This window comes from Kogia breviceps, chromosome 8, assembly GCF_026419965.1.
Source record: "Kogia breviceps isolate mKogBre1 chromosome 8, mKogBre1 haplotype 1, whole genome shotgun sequence".
Classification (NCBI taxonomy): Eukaryota; Metazoa; Chordata; class Mammalia; order Artiodactyla; family Physeteridae; genus Kogia; species Kogia breviceps.
Genome location: NC_081317.1, coordinates 35,275,504 through 35,296,510, shown reverse-complemented (window position 1 = coordinate 35,296,510; position 21,007 = coordinate 35,275,504). Strand labels below are relative to the sequence as shown.

Genomic DNA, 21,007 nt, shown 5'->3' with positions numbered 1-21,007 from the left:
TTCATTTTGTCTGTGCATTTTCCATCAGTGTTTCCACAAAAAGGGGATAAGGACAATGAGATTTTTTTTAATGATCTGAAATCTTTCATTTAACAGATGTTACAATAGTGGGTTTCAATCCTCTCTGTGCATCAGAATCACCTGGTGCACTTTTAACACCATCATGCCCGGCAGAGGGTCTCCAACTGGTTTGAGGTGGGGACCCAGCCATATGCCATATCAAAGCTCTATAGATGATTCTAATGTGCAGCCAGTTCTGAGAACCACTGGTGTTAGGAGGAAAACCAGCTGAACGATTGCTAGCTTTGGACAAAGAAGATTTAAATAATGGATTCCACATGCGAGTGGTACTCCTGTACCTTATTACTAAAGTTAATTCGACAGGCATTCAACACTGCCCAGTATATTGACACTTGTCAACAAAATGACTACAGAATCATGACCAAACACCAGATAAGAAAATATACATATACAAAGGAATGTAGAATTCAATCAGAGGTAAAAAAATATATTCATTTCACTCAAGTAGTAATGAAAATTAGCTGTAACCTAGGTGGGGTGCAAAATTTCATCCACTGGAATCAGGTGATTAAATGTTGAAAGAGGTTACAATAAAAACTGGTTGAGAATGAAACTGGAAAGATACTGAGAGAGCATAAGATGTATTGCATTTTAAAGCTAAACACCAGTTAGAAGGCATGAGCTTGGGAACTGTACTCTAAGAAAGGGCTCAGCCCCTAAGCATTAGGGAGACTCCCCCTGGGGCAATTTAGCACTCAGTCGCAGGTCCAGGACCAAACTTCTGATTGTTCATAACAGACTCTAGATCACAAACACAGTAACGTTTTTGTCCTGAGTATGTTCATTACCAGGGATGATAGAGAAAAAATATTAGAGATAACGTACATCAAGCTTTTACACTAAGTTGAGGAATAAACTCAATTACAAATTCTGTAATCTTCAAAATAATGTATGTCTTTGTTATTAAGGTAATTACAATAATTTGGCAAGTTAGAGAATCCAACATCTTGGCCTTTGTGGTTTGTATTTAAAATGTACAATTGATATTAAATTTGCAATTTTCACTTGAATGGAATAAGAAAATCTAAGTCTGTACACAGTATTCAAATGTTTAAAAGAAGGTGATTTACCACATTGCCAAGTTTGGTTTATTAGATTTCAAAGAGTTGCTAGGCTTGTAAAGCAACCTGGCCCATCAGCTTCTCCAGGACCTTATTAAGGCTTGGAATTGCTGGAAAAATCAGGTAAACTACATTTGTAAATCACATTTTAAATGTTTAATTTTTTTTAATTCACTAAGTTGTAAATAAGACTGATTTACAGTAAATTATTTAGGAGATTTCAATCAGTTAAACTTGGGTTAACAAACCATTCATCAAATAATGAAAGTAAATATTCTTATGTTAATATAAAAATTACTAGCTTTATAAATAGAGCAAGAATATTTATAAATTGGCTTAAGAAAATCTAAGGTTTTTTTAAATTTTTACAATTTTAATAAATTCAACATTAATTTAGTGTCCCAGGGAACTATAAATAATCCAAATTATGCATAAAATGAAAAGATTAAAAATCTCAACCTGGTGTTACTTGGTGCCTGCTCTGCTGGGCCTGGGTAGTAAGAGTATATAACCCACAGCATCTGCCCTGGAGGAGCTAAGAGTCTAATAAAATAACAGAGATCACAACTCCCAGGAGGGGCCCAACCCAATTTCCAGGACACAGAAAAGCTTCCTGCAGGTTTCCTAAACTGGAGTGCAGCCTTAAACCCAGGACAGTCATGAATGTCCTTTATGTCCTATATTTGCTTAAAATTTCCTACTCCAGGGTTTCAATCGTGCAATGTTTTCTTCATTCCACATTTTAGTGAAACCACCTTGGCCAATATCCATCTAGCATGAGTGTGGGCCACTAGGACACTCACCCACCAGCTGGGCTGAGTGAGGGGAGGAGTCCCTGTCTCCAGCCTCCTGGGGGAGTCTAAATTAGCAGCAGTCCTCCTAAGTGACAGATGGCATCTGATACAGGAACAGCCACTTTCTGCAGACAGAAAGGCTGCACTTCTTAGTATACCACCTGGGTGTCCCCAGAGAGGGTAATTATAAAATGACGAGGATCAAAGGAGTGTGTTAAAACTTTTTCGAAGAAACATGATTTATTTCTATATGCAAATATGTACCTACACAGTCCTTTGACTAAGACCAAGGTTCTGAATTAAAAGACCCTCCATTAACTCAGTGCAAAGGAAACCACTTTTAACACCAAAAATGTCAACCTCCACATGACAGTTTTGATTTTAGCATCTGTGAATTAATAAAATGTAAAGATATTTAAAAGCACTGCTGAATTCTGAGTAGATTTCTGCCATTATGTACTTATAAAATCGTACTTATCATCTGTGTACATTTGAAAAATAATGGCACATACAAAAGATACACATTTATTCAGACAACAGATACCAGCTGGTGTTCTGGCTTATAGGGCCCCAAGGGATGGAGATGCCCATGTGAAAACCCCTGAACCAGAACCCTTGCTCAAAGGTTTCTTCCTGTTTCTGAAAAATAACACAAAAAATAACTGATTAACCCAAAGTTGGATGGCACATTCATGGGAGTCACAAGCAGAACTCAAATGGCCTTGTTTACAACTTGTTGCTGGTTACCATTCCACATAGAAGCATACATAGAAATCCAACATAAATGTTCAAATAATAAAATGCTACTTTTACACTCCTTCCACCAACCACAATTGTACCCAAGCACATTACTCTCTTATTTCAGATTTCAAAGAATTTCAAGTAATCTCATCTTGCCCATCTCTGGTAAGAACTCGCTCCTACCCCAGACCTGAGTGGTGTGCCAGGGAAGCCAAAGTCACGGCATAAATATGATCTATTTTCCTGGAGCATCGATTTTACACTACAATTTGGTTTGTTGGGAAATGATGGAAATATCTACACTCTTTGAACGTTCTGTCACTCCTGTGCCCAAGCAATCAGCAGAATCCCATTTTGTCTTGGACCCTACATCTTGGCAGGATCAGTGAAGGTTCAAAGAATAGAACATTTTTCATGCTGTGAGTAGGGAAAATTGATACATTTGTGTTTCTATTAAGGAATATATTACTGCTTCAGTGAGATCAAAGAGGCTGCTACTAGGGCAGAAACAGATTAGGATAATTGCCTCCAGGGCTTAGGGGCTGGTGCCAGATGCTGGTGTGAATGAACCAGAACCTGTCACTTCTCGGCAAGATTAAAAAGAACAGCAGAGCTAGCTTTTTAAAATCTAGTTTGTCAACTTAAATTTCAGTCTTATTTTACCTCTACCTGCATTAAATTATCGTGGCTTCAACAATCCAGTTTACCTTCCTGATGCAATTTCACTTCATCATATGCTTTATTTACAAACTCTTGACTACAAATAGCATTTCTTAAAGCTGAATCATTTGCCATAACTCAGGAGTCTGCTCTTTTCACCATTCCATTGGCTTCTTAACGTACAGTTTTAAAGTGTTATAATTTTTAAATTATATTTTCAACTCCGGATAGAGGGTTGGTGGTCAGAGAAAGCAAGTTTGAAATGCAAACTTAAAAGCAGTGAAAATAAGAAAGAAGCTGAGAGAGAGTTCTCTGGAGTCAAGGGTTGGAATGCGCACATTGTTAGTCCTGAGGCTCCTTGAGCATGAACCGAAGAGAAGGGACAGCCAGTTCCAGTTGTTCTGAAAAGCAAGGATGTGCTCAGAAGCTTACAATGGTTTCTATTACTGTGAAGAAGCAAGTGACCTGATCATAGTGTCCTCTGAGTGAGAAACTGTAAGAAAGCAGGATTCTGAAAAATGCACCATGCCAAAATGGAAGTTTCCTTCTAGAGCAGTTTCAGAATTAAAACTTGGTGGTTGAAGATGAAGTAGACATAACAGAAGAAAAACTATTGAAGTCATGGGCTATGGCAGAACCAAATCTGTCTGGGGTGAAAAAGGGCAGCCAAACTGAACAGGCTGGACTCAAGAAATAGAAATATTAACAACAACAACAATAGTTAACACTTACTGAACATTTTCTATATGTCTACACTAAGTGCTCTTCATTCAATCCACATAACCTTATAAATTAGCTACATTACCTCATTGTTCCCATTTTAAAGATAAGGAAATTGAGGCTCAGAGAGGGTAAATAATTTGTCCAAGGACCCAGAGCTAAAAAGTGGCAAAGCCAGGATTCAAATCTAGGCCATCTAATTCCAGAGTACGGGCACCTGTTAGAATGATGCCATGATTTTAGTGTCCTCAAAAGACCCACTTAAAAAACTGAGACCTATCAAGTTTTTACCCTTAAAGTTGTAGAATCTGAAATATTAATGTTTTCATCATTTATTGATTTATTTTTAATTACTATGCCTTTATGCATTTTTACATGCAAAATGACTACTGATAAAATACTGATTAAGAACTTTTATCAAGAGGGTATTTGTTTTCTAGGAAACACATTATTAACTGGAAAAAAGGCATGTAGTTGTAGATAAATAGGGTCAAGATTCTGACAAAGAAGTCCCAGAAGTGCCAGCTCAGACACTGCCCACCGCACCATTCACTACAGACAGCTGACATCAAAGGGTTTACTTCTTGGGACTTCCCTGGTGGCACAGTAGTTAAGAATCCACCTGCCAATGAAGGGGACACAGGTTCGAGCCCTGGTCCAGGAAGATCCCACATGCCGTGGAACAACTAAGCCCATGTGCCACAACTACTGAGCCTGCGTGCCACAACTACTGAGGCCCGCGCGCTCTAGGGCCCGTGTGCTGCAATTACTGAAACCCACATGCCTAGAGCCCGTGTTCTGCAACAAGAGAAGCTACCACAATGAGAAGCCCGCACACCACAATGAAGAGTAGCTCCCACTCACCACAACTAGAGAAAGCCCGCGCACAGCAAAGAAGACCCAATGCAGCCAAAAATAAAATTTTTTAAAATTAAAAAAAAAAAAAAGGTTTACTTCTTGATTTCCTTCATGGAATGGCTAAATAGTAAAGTGCAAGTGAAAAAAAAAAAAGACAAAACAAAAATATTATCTCATCAAGTTTATAATGACATGAGATAAAACTAAAACTTGGGGGCTTCCCTGGTGGCACAGTGGTTGAGAGTCTGCCTGCTGATGCAGGGGACACGGGTTCATGCCCCGGTCCGGGAAGATCCCACATGCCGCGGAGCGACTAGGCCTGTGAGCCATGGCCACTGAGCCTGCGCATCCGGAGCCTGTGCTCCGCAACGGGAGAGGCTACAATAGTGAGAGGCCCGTGTACCGCAAAAAACAAAAACAAAACAAAAAAACCCCTAAAACTTGGCTCTGCTGTTCATAGGTGAACATGGGCTTAGGCAAGGAAATGTGCTGGTCTGAGTTTGTGTGACATGGGTTGACTTTTTTTTAATTGTAATGGGGGGAAAAGGATGATTTCACAAAGGGTAACTCACAAACACAGCTTAGTAGATTTTTTTCAAAGTTATATGTTCTCAGTCAACAACTGGGAAAACCACAAATATCTTACTACACTTAGGCATCCAACAATGGCTGCCTAAGTACTGAGAGCACTTAGTACTCACCCACTGCCAAACAACCAATGCCTGAAAGAACACATTATTTGAGAGACTGCTGGTTTTGAAAGAGGCACAAGAGATTGCCTAATATCCCCCCTTTGGAAAAGGGAGAAACTGGGTACAGAGTGATAAGGGATTTGAGCCAGGCAGGCATCAGAGTAGCAGACAATAGGTACAGGATCAGGGTGCTTCAGGGCAGAGGCCATTGCAAAACAGCACTGTCTGTAAACTGAGCCCTGGGCCAAACCCCAAGTGAGAAGGGACACTAGCCCAGTGAGGCCAGACCCTCAAAAAGGCCAGAGTAGTCCAGGTCAGGGGTACACCAGGCTACCAACTAGACTAAAAACAATTTGTCCCTGCAGGGAAGTTTCTCAAATTCCTATTTTCAGTCCACAGGACTGATTAAGATTAAATAATATGCTCACAAATCACAGGTCACCAAATACACAAGAAAGCAAACCATAATGACACTCACAAACTACATATTTAGTCAACCAACTACATATTTAGATTCTCAAGAACTGCAGATATTGGAATCATCAGATGCAGAATACAGAATAGCTATGTGTGTAATATTTAAAGAAATAAAAGGTACAGTCTCAAAGATGACCAACAAAGGAATGTTAAGAATGAACAAATAAGTTTGAAAACAAACTGTGGAACTTTTACAAATAAAGTATAAAATTGTTAAAATCAAAAACTCCAGCAGGGGGCTTCCCTGGTGGTGCAGTGGTTGAGGGTCCACCTGCTGATGCGGGGGACATGGGTTCGTGCCCCGGTCCAGGAGGATCCCACATGCGATGGAGCGGCTGGGCCTGTGGGCCACGGCTGCTGGGCCTGCGCGTCCGGAGTCTGTGTCCGTGGCGGGGGAGGCCATGGCAGTGAGAGGCCCGTGTACCGCAAAAAAAAAAAAAAAAAAAAAAAACCTCCAGCAGGGAGGGGCAAGATAGGGGTAGGGGATTAAGAGGTACAAAGTACTATGTATAAAATAAGTAAGGTACAAGGATATATAGTACAACACAGGGAATATAACCAATATTTTATAATAACTCTAAATGGAATATAACCTTTAAAAACTGTGAATCACTCTGTGGTATACCTGAAACACATAATGCTGTACATCAGCTATACCTCAATAAAAAATAAATTTTAAAAAAACCTCCAAAAAATAGGTTAAACATTAAATCAGACACAGCTAAAGAGAGAATTATTGAACTGGAGGATATACATAAATATTTTTACTGATGTGATTACATTACTGCAACTAAGATCAAGTTTAATAATTGAAGAGTGTTGACCAAAGACTCATGAATTGTCTTAGTTCATTTATACACAATGAAAATTACAGTACTAGTAATGTAAAAACATAAGGGGGAATTCATCTTTCTTCACAGGAAAAATCTTTTGACAAATAATTCCAAGACAGTCATTCAAAGACCCTTTCTTATGGGATAAGACACAGGTGTGGTGCTTGTGTATACATGGAGCCCAGTCCAGGTAGGATACTCCAAAGTCTTCAAACAGCAGTTGCTTCTGTAGAGGAAAACTGCAGTGCCACAAGGCAGGGAAGAAGGGAAGGTGCCTTAAGTTCCCTATGCATCCTTTTGCAGATTTTGGATTATTTACTAGTTGTATGTATTATCTATTCATGAAAAGGAATTTTCAAGTTTGGGGAACATATAAAAAGACAAACTGCATGGCCATCCAACAGGAAGCTATACCTATGGAAAATTTAAGAACAAAAGCCTAAAATTATTGGGCAATATAATGGCCTGGGCATCTCTCCTCAGAAAACAACAGGTACAACACTACAGAAAATGGTTATTTCCAAATATTTATGTGAGGTGAGAACCTTGGGAAACTTGGGACATTGTGACAAAGACAAAAAACACATTTGAATTTGATAGGGCAGCTGAAATCAATATGAAACATCATATTTTGGAGGTCACATTTAGCATGGGTCCCAATCCACTCCTCTGCTGCACTGCTACTTTTCAGTAGAAGTTGGAGAAGCAAAAAGGGATTTTGACAGAGTAGACAGAATGTATATTTTGATTTGACTTATTAAGAGATACCATAGACCAAAGCTTCTTATCTATGGCTTCTTACCCCAAAAAACAGGAAAGAAGAAACTGTGTGATAAATAGAACATTCTTCCATTGGTTGAATTCAGTAGCCTATTATCAAAAAGAAAGAAAACTAATGGTTAGATTAATAATACTGGTTTTATCAGTGTGTACACTCTAGTACAAGTTCCAGTTTCACAAGCAGAAAATACAGTTTCAAAAATCCTGGGTAATACCAGCTGTGTGACATTGGGCTAATTATTTTTCCTCCCTGAACCTCAGACTCATTTTACAAATGGGGACTATTTTTTAAAAAACTTCCTCAAAAGGTCAATGTGAGGATTTAATGAAATTGTTTAGAAACTTACAGGTGGCAAGAACAAAATGATAGCTATTATTGCTGTTGCTATCATTAAAGCTTTACTAATTTGTAATCATAAAATCAGCATTGTGTTTTTAATAAATAATATTAAAAGAAAGTTTATTATAAATTTAATAATGTTGGCAAGACTAAGAAAACTTAAAGTTCATAAACTGTTTTCAAGAATTTGCATAAAAGGAAAAAAAAAGGGAATTCCCTGGTGGTCCAGTGGTTAGGACACAGAGCTTTCAAAGCCAGGGCCCAGTTCCATCCCTGGTTGGGGAACTAAGAGCAGCCAAAAAAAATAAAATAAAAAAATAAAAAGTATCATGAACAAATAAACTATTGTTTGCTATTTACAAAGCAATCAAGTAATTGGGGTAGAGGAGCTGATAGACAGAGAAGTTTAAGACAGCTTCTGCTCTTAGTCCCTAGGTGAGAAAATAAAATTAACCCTTTTGAAAAGACAGGTAACAAGAAAAAGGAGTATTTTATTCAAGATTTGTCCCTTGCCTGTGTCCAAAAATGACTTTACGGTGACTCAAGACCATATGTAAGTATATGCTGAATAACATGATTAAATATAAGTTCTATTCACTTTCTATTAAGAAATACTTTGTTAGCCAAGTTTTAGTAATTTTATAGATTTAAAACTATTTAAATCTTTCTTCAGTTTATAGTTCAAATTTTTAAACCAATTAAAATGGAATTCTCTTCTCTGATTAGTACAACCTTGTTACACTTTACTGTCACTATTTCATCAGTAACATTTTGCCCACCGCTTATGAAAAAATACACATTAAATGTTGATAACTGCCAAACCTGGTTGATGGGTACATGGGATTTGTTATACTATCCTCTTTTCTTCTGAACAGGTTTGAAAGTTTTCATAATAAAACTTTTCTTTTTAACACTTACTCGTGAAATAAAAAATATAATAAATATAAATCTGTCTTACTGACAAGCCCCAAGCTGATCAAAGGGTCATAAAACATACAGGACAGTTTATACCAAGACAGTCAAAGATCAAAACCAAACAGAAACTTATGGAAAACATTCTGTGTCTGAAAAATTAAATAAAATTGGGAATAAGAGAAAAGCATATGCCCCAAACTTCAAACCAAAGGTAGGAAAACACTTATTTACTCAAAGAACTGGGAGTATTTATGAAAACAGTATACAATAACTATATATTCTTGATACCACATAAACCATTGAGAGCTATGTAGTAATTTTTATAAAAATACTTGGATTCATTTCCAACCTAAATTTTGATAGATTTTAGTTTTATTTTGTTTCTTTAATGATGATGAGGCTGTGCTGGTGGCATTTTAAAAAGTCATGTGGCATGACATTTATTTGAAAACACAGAAAATAATTAAAGATGAGTAACAATATTAACTACTTCCTCCTTTAGACTCACTATTGTTATGAAAATATGTTGGAGTGTGGATCTTTTTCATTTTTCATTAATGTGTTTTTTAATCAGAAAAAAGTCCTATTATTTATCCCTATTCATCAACTGCAACACACTAAATGTACCTTGAACTTATTGCAATGATTCAAATAACTAAAGAAAGTTCACCCACTGTTTTCCAGGGGTCTAATTTGTTAACAAGAGGAGCTGGCATTACTGACTTTGTCAATCACAGATGGAATCAAAGTGCTATTACCAGATCTGCTGACTGTGTAAGTCGCTGACTGTGTAAGTCCAAGGTCCAAGAGTGAACCCCCAGTACAGTGAGTCACACACAGGAGTCTTAACACAATCTCTGACCCCCTCCAGTCAACCGGGAAAAATGACTCATCAAAGTACTCCTTCCATTAACAAGAGAAGTTAACCTTTCACTCGAATTCCTCAATTAACCTTTCACTCGAATTCCTCAAGCACAGGCTCGGGACAGACAGACGCGCAGGCTCAGCAGCCATGGCTCACAGGCCCAGCCGCTCCGCGGCATGTGGGATCTTCCGGGACCGGGGCACGAACCCGTGTCCCCCGCATCGACAGGCGGACTCTCAACCACTGCGCCACCAGGGAAGCCCCTCAATTAACTTTAAATACAATCAAAGCAAACTTGGCAAAAAAAATGCAATTTTGTATTGCAGACTAACACACCTAATTATGTAAGTTCACTACTTTTTTGTATTTGGTTCACAGTCTAAAATGGATTCAGCCGTGGTTAAAAGTGACCAACTGGAAGAAATTCATGGTGATTCAAAGAACACAGAGCAAAACAACATTAGTAGTGAAAAATCTTACTATTTTTTCCTACAGAGTTTTTTAAATTACTGATTACAGTGTTATGTCTTTTGACATCTCTTATCATACAAAAATTTTAAATTAGGGCCAAATTTTTAACTTTATGACTTTTGTATCTTTGTCATCTTATAGAAGGCCTTCTCTTACAGTCTCTTACAAAAAAATAAATATTTTTTTCTGATTATAAGTTTTCTTATAAACTTTTAAATTAAATCTATATATCTAGCTCTGATCCATCTGGAATTTCAGTGAATAGTTATCATTGCTGGGGCTCTAAGGTAACTATAGTAACTTCTGTTTGAAATCTTAAGAGACTGATCAAATGGAAGAGACTAGATGAGTAAATACTGAGATATTCCAGCATCGAAAGCCAGAATAGTAGAATAATATTCTCCTGGAACACCAGGATAGAATAAGTTAAGGTAAATGTTAGGCCTCTTATACTTTCTAAGCTATAAGTGATAGGTTATAGTTTTTATCATATGTGAAGGAAAGAAACAAACACTTTTCATATACTGATACAAATTTAAAAATTGAGGGGCTTCCCTGGTGGTGCAGTGGTTGGGAATCTGCCTGCCAGTGCAAGGGACACGGGTTCGAGCCCTGGTCCGGGAAGATCCCACATGCCGCGGAGCAACTAAGCCCGTGCACCACAACTACTGAGCCTGTGCTCTGGAGCCTGTGAGCCACAACTACTGAAGCCTGTGTACCACAGCTACTGAAGCCCATGAGCCAAGAGCCCATGCTCCGCAACAAGAGAAGCCACTGCAATAAGAAGCCTGCACACTGCAAGGAAGAATAGCCCCCGCTCACCACAACTAGAGAAAGCCTGTGCGCAGCAACGAAGACCCAACGCAGCCAAAAATAAATAAATAAATTATTTTTTTAAAAATTGAGATTACAGCAGATGATGTGTTTCTAGAGCCAGACAGCCTCCTGGATCTATCACTTACTGTCCTTGGAAAGTTTTTTAAACACTGTGCCCTAGATTCCTTGTCTATAAAATGGAGATAATAATAGTACCTTCTCCTCAAGCTACTGTGGGGATGCAACGAGACAGTTCATGTAGAATGCTTCAAACAATGTCTGATAGAATAATTCCTCAATAATTATTAGCTATTTTTACTATTACTTGAGAAAGTATAATAATTCTTCATGGTAATCATTACAAGCAGGTGGCAACTTCTGAAAGCACCATGCTATAAGTTTGTTAAGTCAACTATTTAAATGTGGAAATACATATTCCTATTGAAATGCTGTTATAAATTATTAACATAATACATCTAGTCTATTTTCAAAAGGTACCTAAAATTCAGTTTCTGGGCACTACGCCATTTATAACATTGTTCCCATAGGGAAATGTGCTTTTAGTTTCAATCAGGTGTTCTAAGAGTTCCTAGAAGTTTCTAGATTTCTATTTCTAGAAATAAATATATATCTGAAAGGCTATAAAGTACCAGAATCTCAGAACAGATAAACTCCAGAGACTCAAAAGAAAAACTCATTTTTATGATAATGAAAAGAGACAAGCCAGTAGGACACTGAGGGCTCATAATTTCACCTTGTTTATGTAATGCTGCTGACACTAAATTGGTTTAATTGATGGTAGCTGAAAAATAAATAATGTGTTTTTAGATATTCTGCCCTGTTCATCATTGCTAGAGGTATACAGGGTGCTTGCTTTAACTTCCAATATTCTGAATTAACAGTGAGGCCCAGGTTCACACACTGAGACCCCTTTAACAAAACTGGGGTTTCTTGGTAGTTTTCAATATAAACATACGGAAATGGATGTTTACCCCTGGGAACATTGCTGCTAAGCCAGTCAACCTTTCCCTTGTTCTGAGAAAGGAACTGTACAAGGGAGAAAGTATAGTTCTGAGAAAGAACAACAAGCCCTGACATGCACCCTAGGAGTCCCCGGAATCTGAAACCTTCTAAAGTCATTCAAACCCCTAAAAGGTGACAAATGGGACTGATGCTCAACCCGTGTGCACCACACAACCATGCTGACTGTTAAATACAGAAATGCTGTCAACGTCTGCCGCTGGGGTGGGGGCGAAGATGGGGGACTGTGAACCCCACCCCCCGCCCAGCAACAACAACAGGGTTAATGAAGATTAATGCCCAGCCCATGGTGTGGAGGGGGACGTCTGTGGGAGAGGCCAGAGGCCACACTAGACCAGGATTTTGCCCAGCACACCTCGTTTCTCACATGAACTTAAAGTGGTTTGTCTGGCAACTTTCTGAGCCCGCACATTTCAAGGTAGCCATGCGGATGTTATGGAGTGAACATTCACTCTTCCTAAGAGATACCCACCTCCCAACTGGGCCTCCCATCCTTCTACTAATTTATCATTTTATTTGTCTCTGACAGGTGTACAGCAGATAAGGTGAACAGGGCAAATACCAAAAGAACAAAACCTTCTCAAAATTCAAATGTAGATCCTGGAATATTAAGAGGCAAATGCCATGTCTGGGATTTACTTTAAAATATTCTGGGGGGAAAAAAGTGAGAGCAGATGAGGATAGATGAAATAAGAATGGTGAAATGCCAAAAAGTGTTGAAGCTGTGTGATGGGTACATGAGAGTTCATTAAATTATTCTCTCTATTTTGTGTGTATTTTTACAAATGTCCATAACAAGGGTAATAAGTAAAATCCATTTTTTAAACTATCAAAATCCCCTTCAAAGTTAACTAGCTTTCCCAGGATCCCCATGCCAACAAAGGGGAAAGTGAGACTCAAACTCAGATTTTTGTTGTTGTTTTGCAAAAAGCTTCAAGACCAGAGTTTTCTTGACTGCTTCCTGCTACTCCCCACAGTTCTAAAGATAAATGCCCAAAAAAGGAAAGTGCCAAAGGTATTACTGGGGATACCAAACATCTTGCTTTTGGAAATCCTAGTTACCTTTATACACTTTTTATTTCAGTAAGTATCACAGGTTAAATATTAAAATTTTAAAGACTGCTAAGTAAGAATGAATGACTGTCATCAGCTCACCTGTCGAAGGTCTCCAGTAGAGACACTAATGATAAGAGTCGGGATAATCATGAAGCAGGCATTGTAGAAAAGCACTCCATATTTCCCTAACTCCTGCAAAAACCAAGAAAACTCCACTCAATTTTAAAAATATGAAGCATCAGATTTCCTGGAGCCATTTATTTTATTTTAGTTTCCCCTGAAGCTAATTATACAACCATGTACGTATGCAGAGTTAGAACATGCATTCTGACCAGCTCTGTATTGGCATATTTTCAGCAAATTTCTGATGTAATATGCTTCATTTCAAGTGTACTGTCATTTCCAAAAAAAAAATTTGTTTTATCCAAAAAATGACAGATAAAATGGATGGAGATGGATGGACTCCGAGGTTCCATCCATCTCTAACATTCTAACTGTTCTTTTTTTAAAAGCATGCTATTCAAAATGGGAAATCTGGAACAAAGTAAACAGCATTAACAATGTTACTATAAACAGAACTCCTTAAAAACATCTGCTCTTTCTATTAAGGAACAGCAGGGTTAAAACACCAGGTATCTTGTTTTCCAATGTTGCATAAATTTAATTTTCGTTAGAGGCTACATCCACCACTTTCCATACAGGGTGACATACTGTGATTCTCAAAAGACAGCAAAACCAGTTTTGTAAAACTGCCACCATTAAAAAACAAATGGTAGTGCAGAAAAATACAGCGCAGATAAGAAAACAGCTCATAGGAATAAGCCTGTCCATCAGAGAGAACACCCTCACTCAACACAAAGAACTTGGAACAAAGAAACATATGCCTGGCCCATCCTCCAGAGCTTCCTGCACAGCTGGGGTGGGGGTGAGGGCTGGGAGCTCTGACCTGAGGGCAGCCACACCAAAGGAAAGCTCATCTGCCCACCCACCCCTCGTGACAGGACCTTATAAATTATCCATTCCAATCATCTCATTCTACAGATGAGGAAACTGAGGTTTCAAGAAGTGAAGGTTCCAGGTCACAATAACCAGTCAGCAGCAAAACTTGTATCTGTAACCCACATCTCCAGACTCTCAAACTACAGCTGCTTTCAGAATACTCCTGACTTCACATTGGTCACTGATGATGATGGTAAAAAAAACTTCTTCTAATTTTAATTTGCCTTTCAAAATAATCCCCTTTCTATATAGTATTCTGACTTTGCATCTAAAATAGTGCCCATTTTTCCCTTCCTACCTAATTCTCACCCAAACTTTGCAAGACTAGGAGTAACAAGAACCTATGCAGACAAGATAATTAAAAAGAAATTAGTAATCTGTAGATCATAACATGTAAATTAAATTACAGGCCAGCTTTACAAGTTCATTTTTTCATGTAATTTCAGTGGCCAGATGACAAAGTCTAAAAGCTAGAGGAGTGAAGATCTGGTACCTTTGGGTCCATTTTCTGTTTGGTATAAACACCATTTGCTGCTGTGAAGATATCATTCAGGAATACAAAAATATAGCCTTCCAAGTTAAAAGCAAGGTCAGAACTGGGAAGGAGAAAACAGAGGAGTATGATTATTCAGAAACTCACAACTTGGCCTCAGACACTCTGTTTTATCGTTCCTAATCAAATCCATTTGTGATGCTGGTAACTACCTTTTCTCTGGCACATTTTCCCCCTGTATGGTGATGAATGGTTAATTCTTCTGCCCTGCCCCCAGACAAAACCAAAACCAGGCCTTCAGGAGGCTTAAACTTAATCACAACCGCTTAAAACCAGAGGGACATTAACCATCTTCCTTTGACTGCAAAGCCATTCTTTTGCTAACTGATAAATCGGCATGAGCCCTGCTTTTCTAAGAGGAGTGATTTGTTCAACCCACCTGCGACTTTCTTATTGTAGTAAACGGGGCCTTCCCCAGAGTACAGCCCTCTGGGGACAGCTGAGCAGTGACATGGTAAAGGGCTCAAATGAGGAACTGACACCTCCATCTGGTCCCCAAACAGTCACGTCATCCACTAGCACCCCCACTACCCTGTCCATCAAAAAGTCAAGGCAGGGATCCATTCCTTCTCTGCAACTCCTCTAAGGTCCCTTTCTTCCCATTCTTTGAAGCATCTTCTCTTCAATTTCCATTTTAAATAAATAACACTAGTATAAAAATGTTTGGGGGGAATAGGGAGGAGAGAGTGAACAACAGCTAAGCCCAGATGTGATGCATTCACCTGCACTTGACCTTGCAAACAGTACCACACCCATGTCCGAATTCATAAGTATATATTGCCAAGGTTTCCTTTACCCTCTTTGGGTCAGTGTCTGGGGGCCTGCTAATTTAACTGACAACAGACAGAATAACAGGGAAAAAATAGAAATGGTATTAAATATTTTACATGCACAGGAGTTCACAGAAAAGAAATGAAACTCAAAGAAGTGGTCAGACTCTGGGGCTTAGATACCATTTTAACAAAAAAGAGGGTTTGGGTGTTAAGGAACAAATAAATTGTGGGAAAGGGACTAGGAAATATATAGGGGAAACTAATGGAAGATAAGGGTTATTTTAATAAGGTTTGTTTATGCAGATTCATCTTGATGCTGACTCTTTGTCTCTGGTGATAAGAATTGCTTTCCTATTCCAAGTACAGGACCAAGGGACACCTTCACAAAGGCAAATTTATGGTCTACTGTTAGGCAGAAAAGGGAGGGCAGAGAACTCTTCCCACATCTGTTGATTCTCAATTGCCTTCAACTCAAAATAATGTTTATGCCAAAGTGGCATATATTGGAGTGGCATATCCTTATCCCCTTCAGTATCAAAATAAGATTATTTCTAATCAAAAAGAAGGAAATAAGCAAAAATTGCATTAAAATCTGAATGCAAATTAAACCAGATTTTGCTTGAGGCTTCCACTGGCATTATTAACCTACAAATATATTTGTGAGAATATTAATTAATTTTAGATCATCATAAATCATAATTCTCTGGCTCAATCACAATAGAATATCTGAAAATAAGGGTTTTCCAGATCTTTCCTACCCACATTGAGCTCAGTGTTAAGAAGAGTCTGCCATTCCCTAAGGTGGCAAAGAGATGAATGAGCAAAAAAGTGAGGATTCCAGAGGAATGGAAAGGAAGTGTTACTCACTTCCTCAGAGAGCCTAAGGGGAATTCTTGGAGTTTTCAGGTCCCCTACTTGCGGGGGCCAGGAATTCCCAACATCATTTGTTTAGGCCAGTAGTGAAAGCACAGAAGTTTGATAAGAATTTACTTGTGTTATAAATGGGAGCAGATTCATGGTTAACCCGTGTGATTGTCATTTAGAGCTGTTTGCAGACATCATATTTCAACTTTTGCTGGTCACGTGACTTGCTTTGGCAAATACAACGTCAGAAGAAGTGACACATCACTTCTGGGGAAAAGCTTGGAGAGCCAGCAGAAAATTCCCCACATGCCTTCTTCCCTTCTGGATGAGCAAGGAAACCCCCTTTAAGGCAGAGATTCCATCACCCTGGGTCCCTAAGTAGCTACAATGGGCAGAGCACTCCCACAGCATTCACTGATGTTAGTATGCATCTGGAGTGTGAGCAGAATATATTTGGTATGTTAAACAACCACGATGTAGGGGCTATTTGTTACAGCTGCCTAAACTGGCTCATCTGTTCCCTGCATTTGATGAGTTAATTTGAGTGAGAGCAGAGAAGGGTGCGGTTACAGCTGGGCTGCAGCTAAGAACTGTGCTTGTTACCCACAGGGATATTATCCATTCTGTGGGTGCTGAGGAAGGGGAAAGCCGAGAATTACTATTCCAAGCTGGCTCTTGGGTAAAAGTTAGATGTTTTGGGAAACACTATTTACCCTTTCAGCTCACTAGAGTATCATCTATGAGCTGAATTCCTACTAACTGCTTCTGGAGATGTGCTTTCATACACACAGCGTCTGAAGTGCCATTCCTCATCAAAGACTTACTTTTTTTTTTTTTTTTTTTTTTTTTTTTTTTTTGCGTTATGCGGGCCTCTCACTGTTGTGGCCTCTCCCGTTGCGGAGCACAGGCTCCGGACGCGCAGGCCCAGCGGCCATGGCTCACGGGCTTAGTTGCTCCGCGGCATGTGGGATCTTCCCGGACCAGGGCACGAACCCGTGTTTCCTGCATCGGCAGGCGGACTCTCAACCACTGCGCCACCAGGGAAGCCCTAAAGACTTACATTTTTATAAACCAATTTTTGTAAAAGTCTTCAACTGGCTCTAAGTTAGTGGTTTTCAAACTGAGCTCCAAGGAACCTAGAAGAGAGAGGAGGCCCAGGGGAGACCTCAGCCCTGTGGGAGGAAGGCACCTTCAACAGAGCACCTCCCTTTCTAAGCTACTTCACTCATATGTTTTGTTTGAACAAAAGTCTTCATGACCAAAACAGGCTCTAAGTGTGGCTGCTTAATGTCTGTACCAGCACCATATCAGGCATGAAACACAGCACTGAAACCATACAGGCCAGCTTTAAGGGGGCTGAGCTCAGTCACAGCTAGAATTGGAGAAGAGGAAATTACAGATAAAAATGCAAATAATAAACCCTGGTCTAGGCAAGGGACTAAACACATTTATAACAATAATAAACATCATTATTATTGCTAATATCTGTCACCAGCTGGCATGCTATATTTTTAATCAATTTCTTTTGCTTATTATGTGTTTCTACCAAACTGAATGAAAGCTCCATGCAGGCAAGGATTGTTCTCGGTCTTGTTAACTGCTGGATTCCTCAGCACATAGGATGATGCCTGGCATATAGTAAATGCTTCAACATGTTTTTGTTGAACTTGGTCACGAACTAGTGTAAATCCTGGTTTATTATTATCTCATTTAATTCTCACAGTGATGTTATTAGGTGGATGATATTCTAATCTGTACTTCATAGTCAAAATAACTGGGACACAGGTTAAATAGCTTGTCCTTGGTTATATAGCCAGGAAGTGAGGAAACTAGAATAAGGTTCCAGACATCCTGGCTCTGTAGCCCACACCTTATTTAATTTGCAATTAATGATCCAGAACTCTTGCTTCTAAATGAGTTAATGAAACTAGTTTAACTGAAATTCTTCCAACTTTTTCTTTCTTCCTTTCAGTCACATAGGTTTTTCTTTTCTATTACGGTCATCCCTCCATATCCACGGGGGACTGGTTCCAGGACCCCACACCCCCACGCCCTCCACATGCAGGTACCCAAATCTATGGATGCTCAAGTCCCTTATATAAAATTATGTGCAGAGTCTGCATATAACCTACATACATCCGCCCATATACTTTAAATCATCTCTAGATTACTTATAACACCAAATACAATGTAAATGCTATGTAAATAGATGCCAGTGTACAGCAAATCCAACTTTTACTTTAGGGAATCTTCTGGAATTAAAAAAATATATTTTCAATCCACGGTTGATTGAATTCACAGATGCAGAAGCCTTGGACACACAGGGCCAACTGTATCATTTATACCTTATAAATGAGGAAACTGAGGCACAGAGAGGCTAAGAAACAGCTGACAGAAGTTAAGTTTCAAACCAAGGAAGGTAACTGCACACATGCTTTAACCACTATGCTATAAAAGGAGTCTGAGTGCCTGCTTTCAAATGCAAACTTGGAGTCGTTATTCCTGGTCAGGTATATTAATGAATAAGACAGTAGTCATGCACTGGTATTGGCTCATGTCCCAAACATTTAATGAGAGTATTCCACCCTTGGAAATATTGACCAATAAGGCATCACAGGATGATAAAACATATCAGCTTACAAGGGCTTTATAAATCTGTTATTCTTCTTAGTCAAATGCCTAAGAACTTTTCAAAATTCTTTGTAAAATTTTTATATTGAAGACAAACATTCAGTAATAAAAGTATACAGTTTACTCCTTTTTATGAAGAAAAGCTGTATTAATACCTTGTAATGCTCACTCTATATATTTCTCAGAAATGTTCTGGCCAACTTGGAACCCAGTTTGACTTTCACAGGAACACATGGGGATTCCACTAACATCAACAGATTTGTCTCTTGGCTGCTCAATTCAACTGCAGCCAGATGGAAAATGAAAAATAGGAGGGGGCCAGGCCTATTGTCAAAGACACAAAGGAGTTATTGAGCAGAAATAGTCCAAAGTCTTACCCAGCTGCTATGAAAGCACCAAGAATGATGGCAAAGACACTGACAATGATGTTCAAGGAATACTGTTTCCTGTAATAAATAAATAGTGGATGGATAGATAGGTAGGCAGACAGATGGATAGATGGATAGATAGATAGATAGATAGATAGATAAGGAAAGGAGGAGGAGAGGAAAAAATATAGATTATATTTTTAAAATAAACTGCAAATAGACATTGTTAACAGTTTTATAGCTAAAATCTAATGGACAATGCTTTATGTAAAAAGAGTACTAAAGGTACCTTAAATGAATTAGGAAATCAGACCAAATTTACTTTATTTCTTAAGCAGTTGTCTTAATCTAATTACAAATGTATTTCTCTGTTCTCACTAGAAAGACGCTGGGACAAAATGCAGAAGAGCTCCTGCTGGTGGGTCTAGCTGGTATGTACTTTTATCAAGCATCCAAAGATTAAGATAAAATTCAATAGTAAAACAAAACATTGGGCCATCATCCAAATTTCATCATTAACTGATCACCACAGCAAAATAAAGAATCACCTTTTTAGATGTCAGCCTGAGTATCTTTATGAGAAATTTTTAAACCAACACTATAAACATTTATTTATTCTGATGTTACATCATAATTACTGCATCAGAATGAATTTTCCTGATTTTCTGCACTCCTATTCTATACTATATATGTGGACAACTTTTCCTCTACATTCCAAAATCAGTGTGTATTCCATCTGGCTCAGGAAACAGATTTACATCTGTTTTGGGGTTGTTGGTTTTTTAAATAATTTTGGACCACACACACATTTTATTTATCTAATGTAAAATTATAATTTTTTTTAAAAAACACTCATTACATTCTTAGGGAATCATGGAAATAGAAGATTGCTTTTAAGTGAACAAACCATTTGCCCTTAAGTTATTGCTACTAGCACTTCAAATCAACTATTTGAAAAGATGACTAGATGTTGAGAATTTGCTAGGTAAAAATAATGTGGGGGTGTGGGGAGAGGACACCAGAGGAAAAGAAAAAAAAACAAAAATCACCCGAGTATGATGGTTTCCAGGAGTAAAGTAAGTGGAATGGTAAATTTCCTGAGCACGGTGAACATCGGCAAGCTGTCAGGAAAAGATTCAAGTATAATATAATCAGACACCAAGTATTTTTTTAATGCCTTACATTTTTAATTAAGCCCATTAATTTTCCAAATTAAATATGAGGAATTAACCTTAATTATCACATATGCTACTAATAAGTCATATTAAATAATAAAAAGAAATGGAGATTTAATAATTTCATGCCACTTTTACTTACTAGCAATTCAAAACATCATACTATCCAACTACTACAAAGTTTGTGCTAAAAGATTATATGCAATGTGAACCAATACAGCCTTTGACAAATCAAGTTGGGACTATGTATGGACAGTCATTAAATGGTCCTAACCTAGGATCTAATTACTTCTTGCTGGGAAACTTACCCTAAGATAATAACCCAAAGGAAAGAAAAAAAATCATGTGCACAAACATGTTCATTGCAGTAATGTCTTTGGGAAAAACATCAGAAATAACCTGAATATCAGACAAGGCAATGATTAAATAAATTATGATAAATC

The 21,007-nt window shown here is 38.3% G+C and overlaps 1 protein-coding gene across 1 annotated transcript in view; it reads right to left on the bottom strand.

Moving 5' to 3' along the window:
• The window catches only part of SLC35D2 (solute carrier family 35 member D2), a 46,485-nt gene that overhangs the window by 2,739 nt on the left and 22,739 nt on the right, over positions 1-21,007 (bottom strand). The window contains exons 5-9 of the mRNA XM_059071775.2: positions 20,439-20,510; positions 19,399-19,467; positions 14,694-14,796; positions 13,301-13,393; positions 7,720-7,787 (exon numbers count right to left, since the gene is read on the bottom strand). Coding sequence (XP_058927758.1) covers positions 7,720-7,787; positions 13,301-13,393; positions 14,694-14,796; positions 19,399-19,467; positions 20,439-20,510 — 405 coding nt within the window. The remainder of the gene's footprint in view (positions 1-7,719; positions 7,788-13,300; positions 13,394-14,693; positions 14,797-19,398; positions 19,468-20,438; positions 20,511-21,007) is intronic.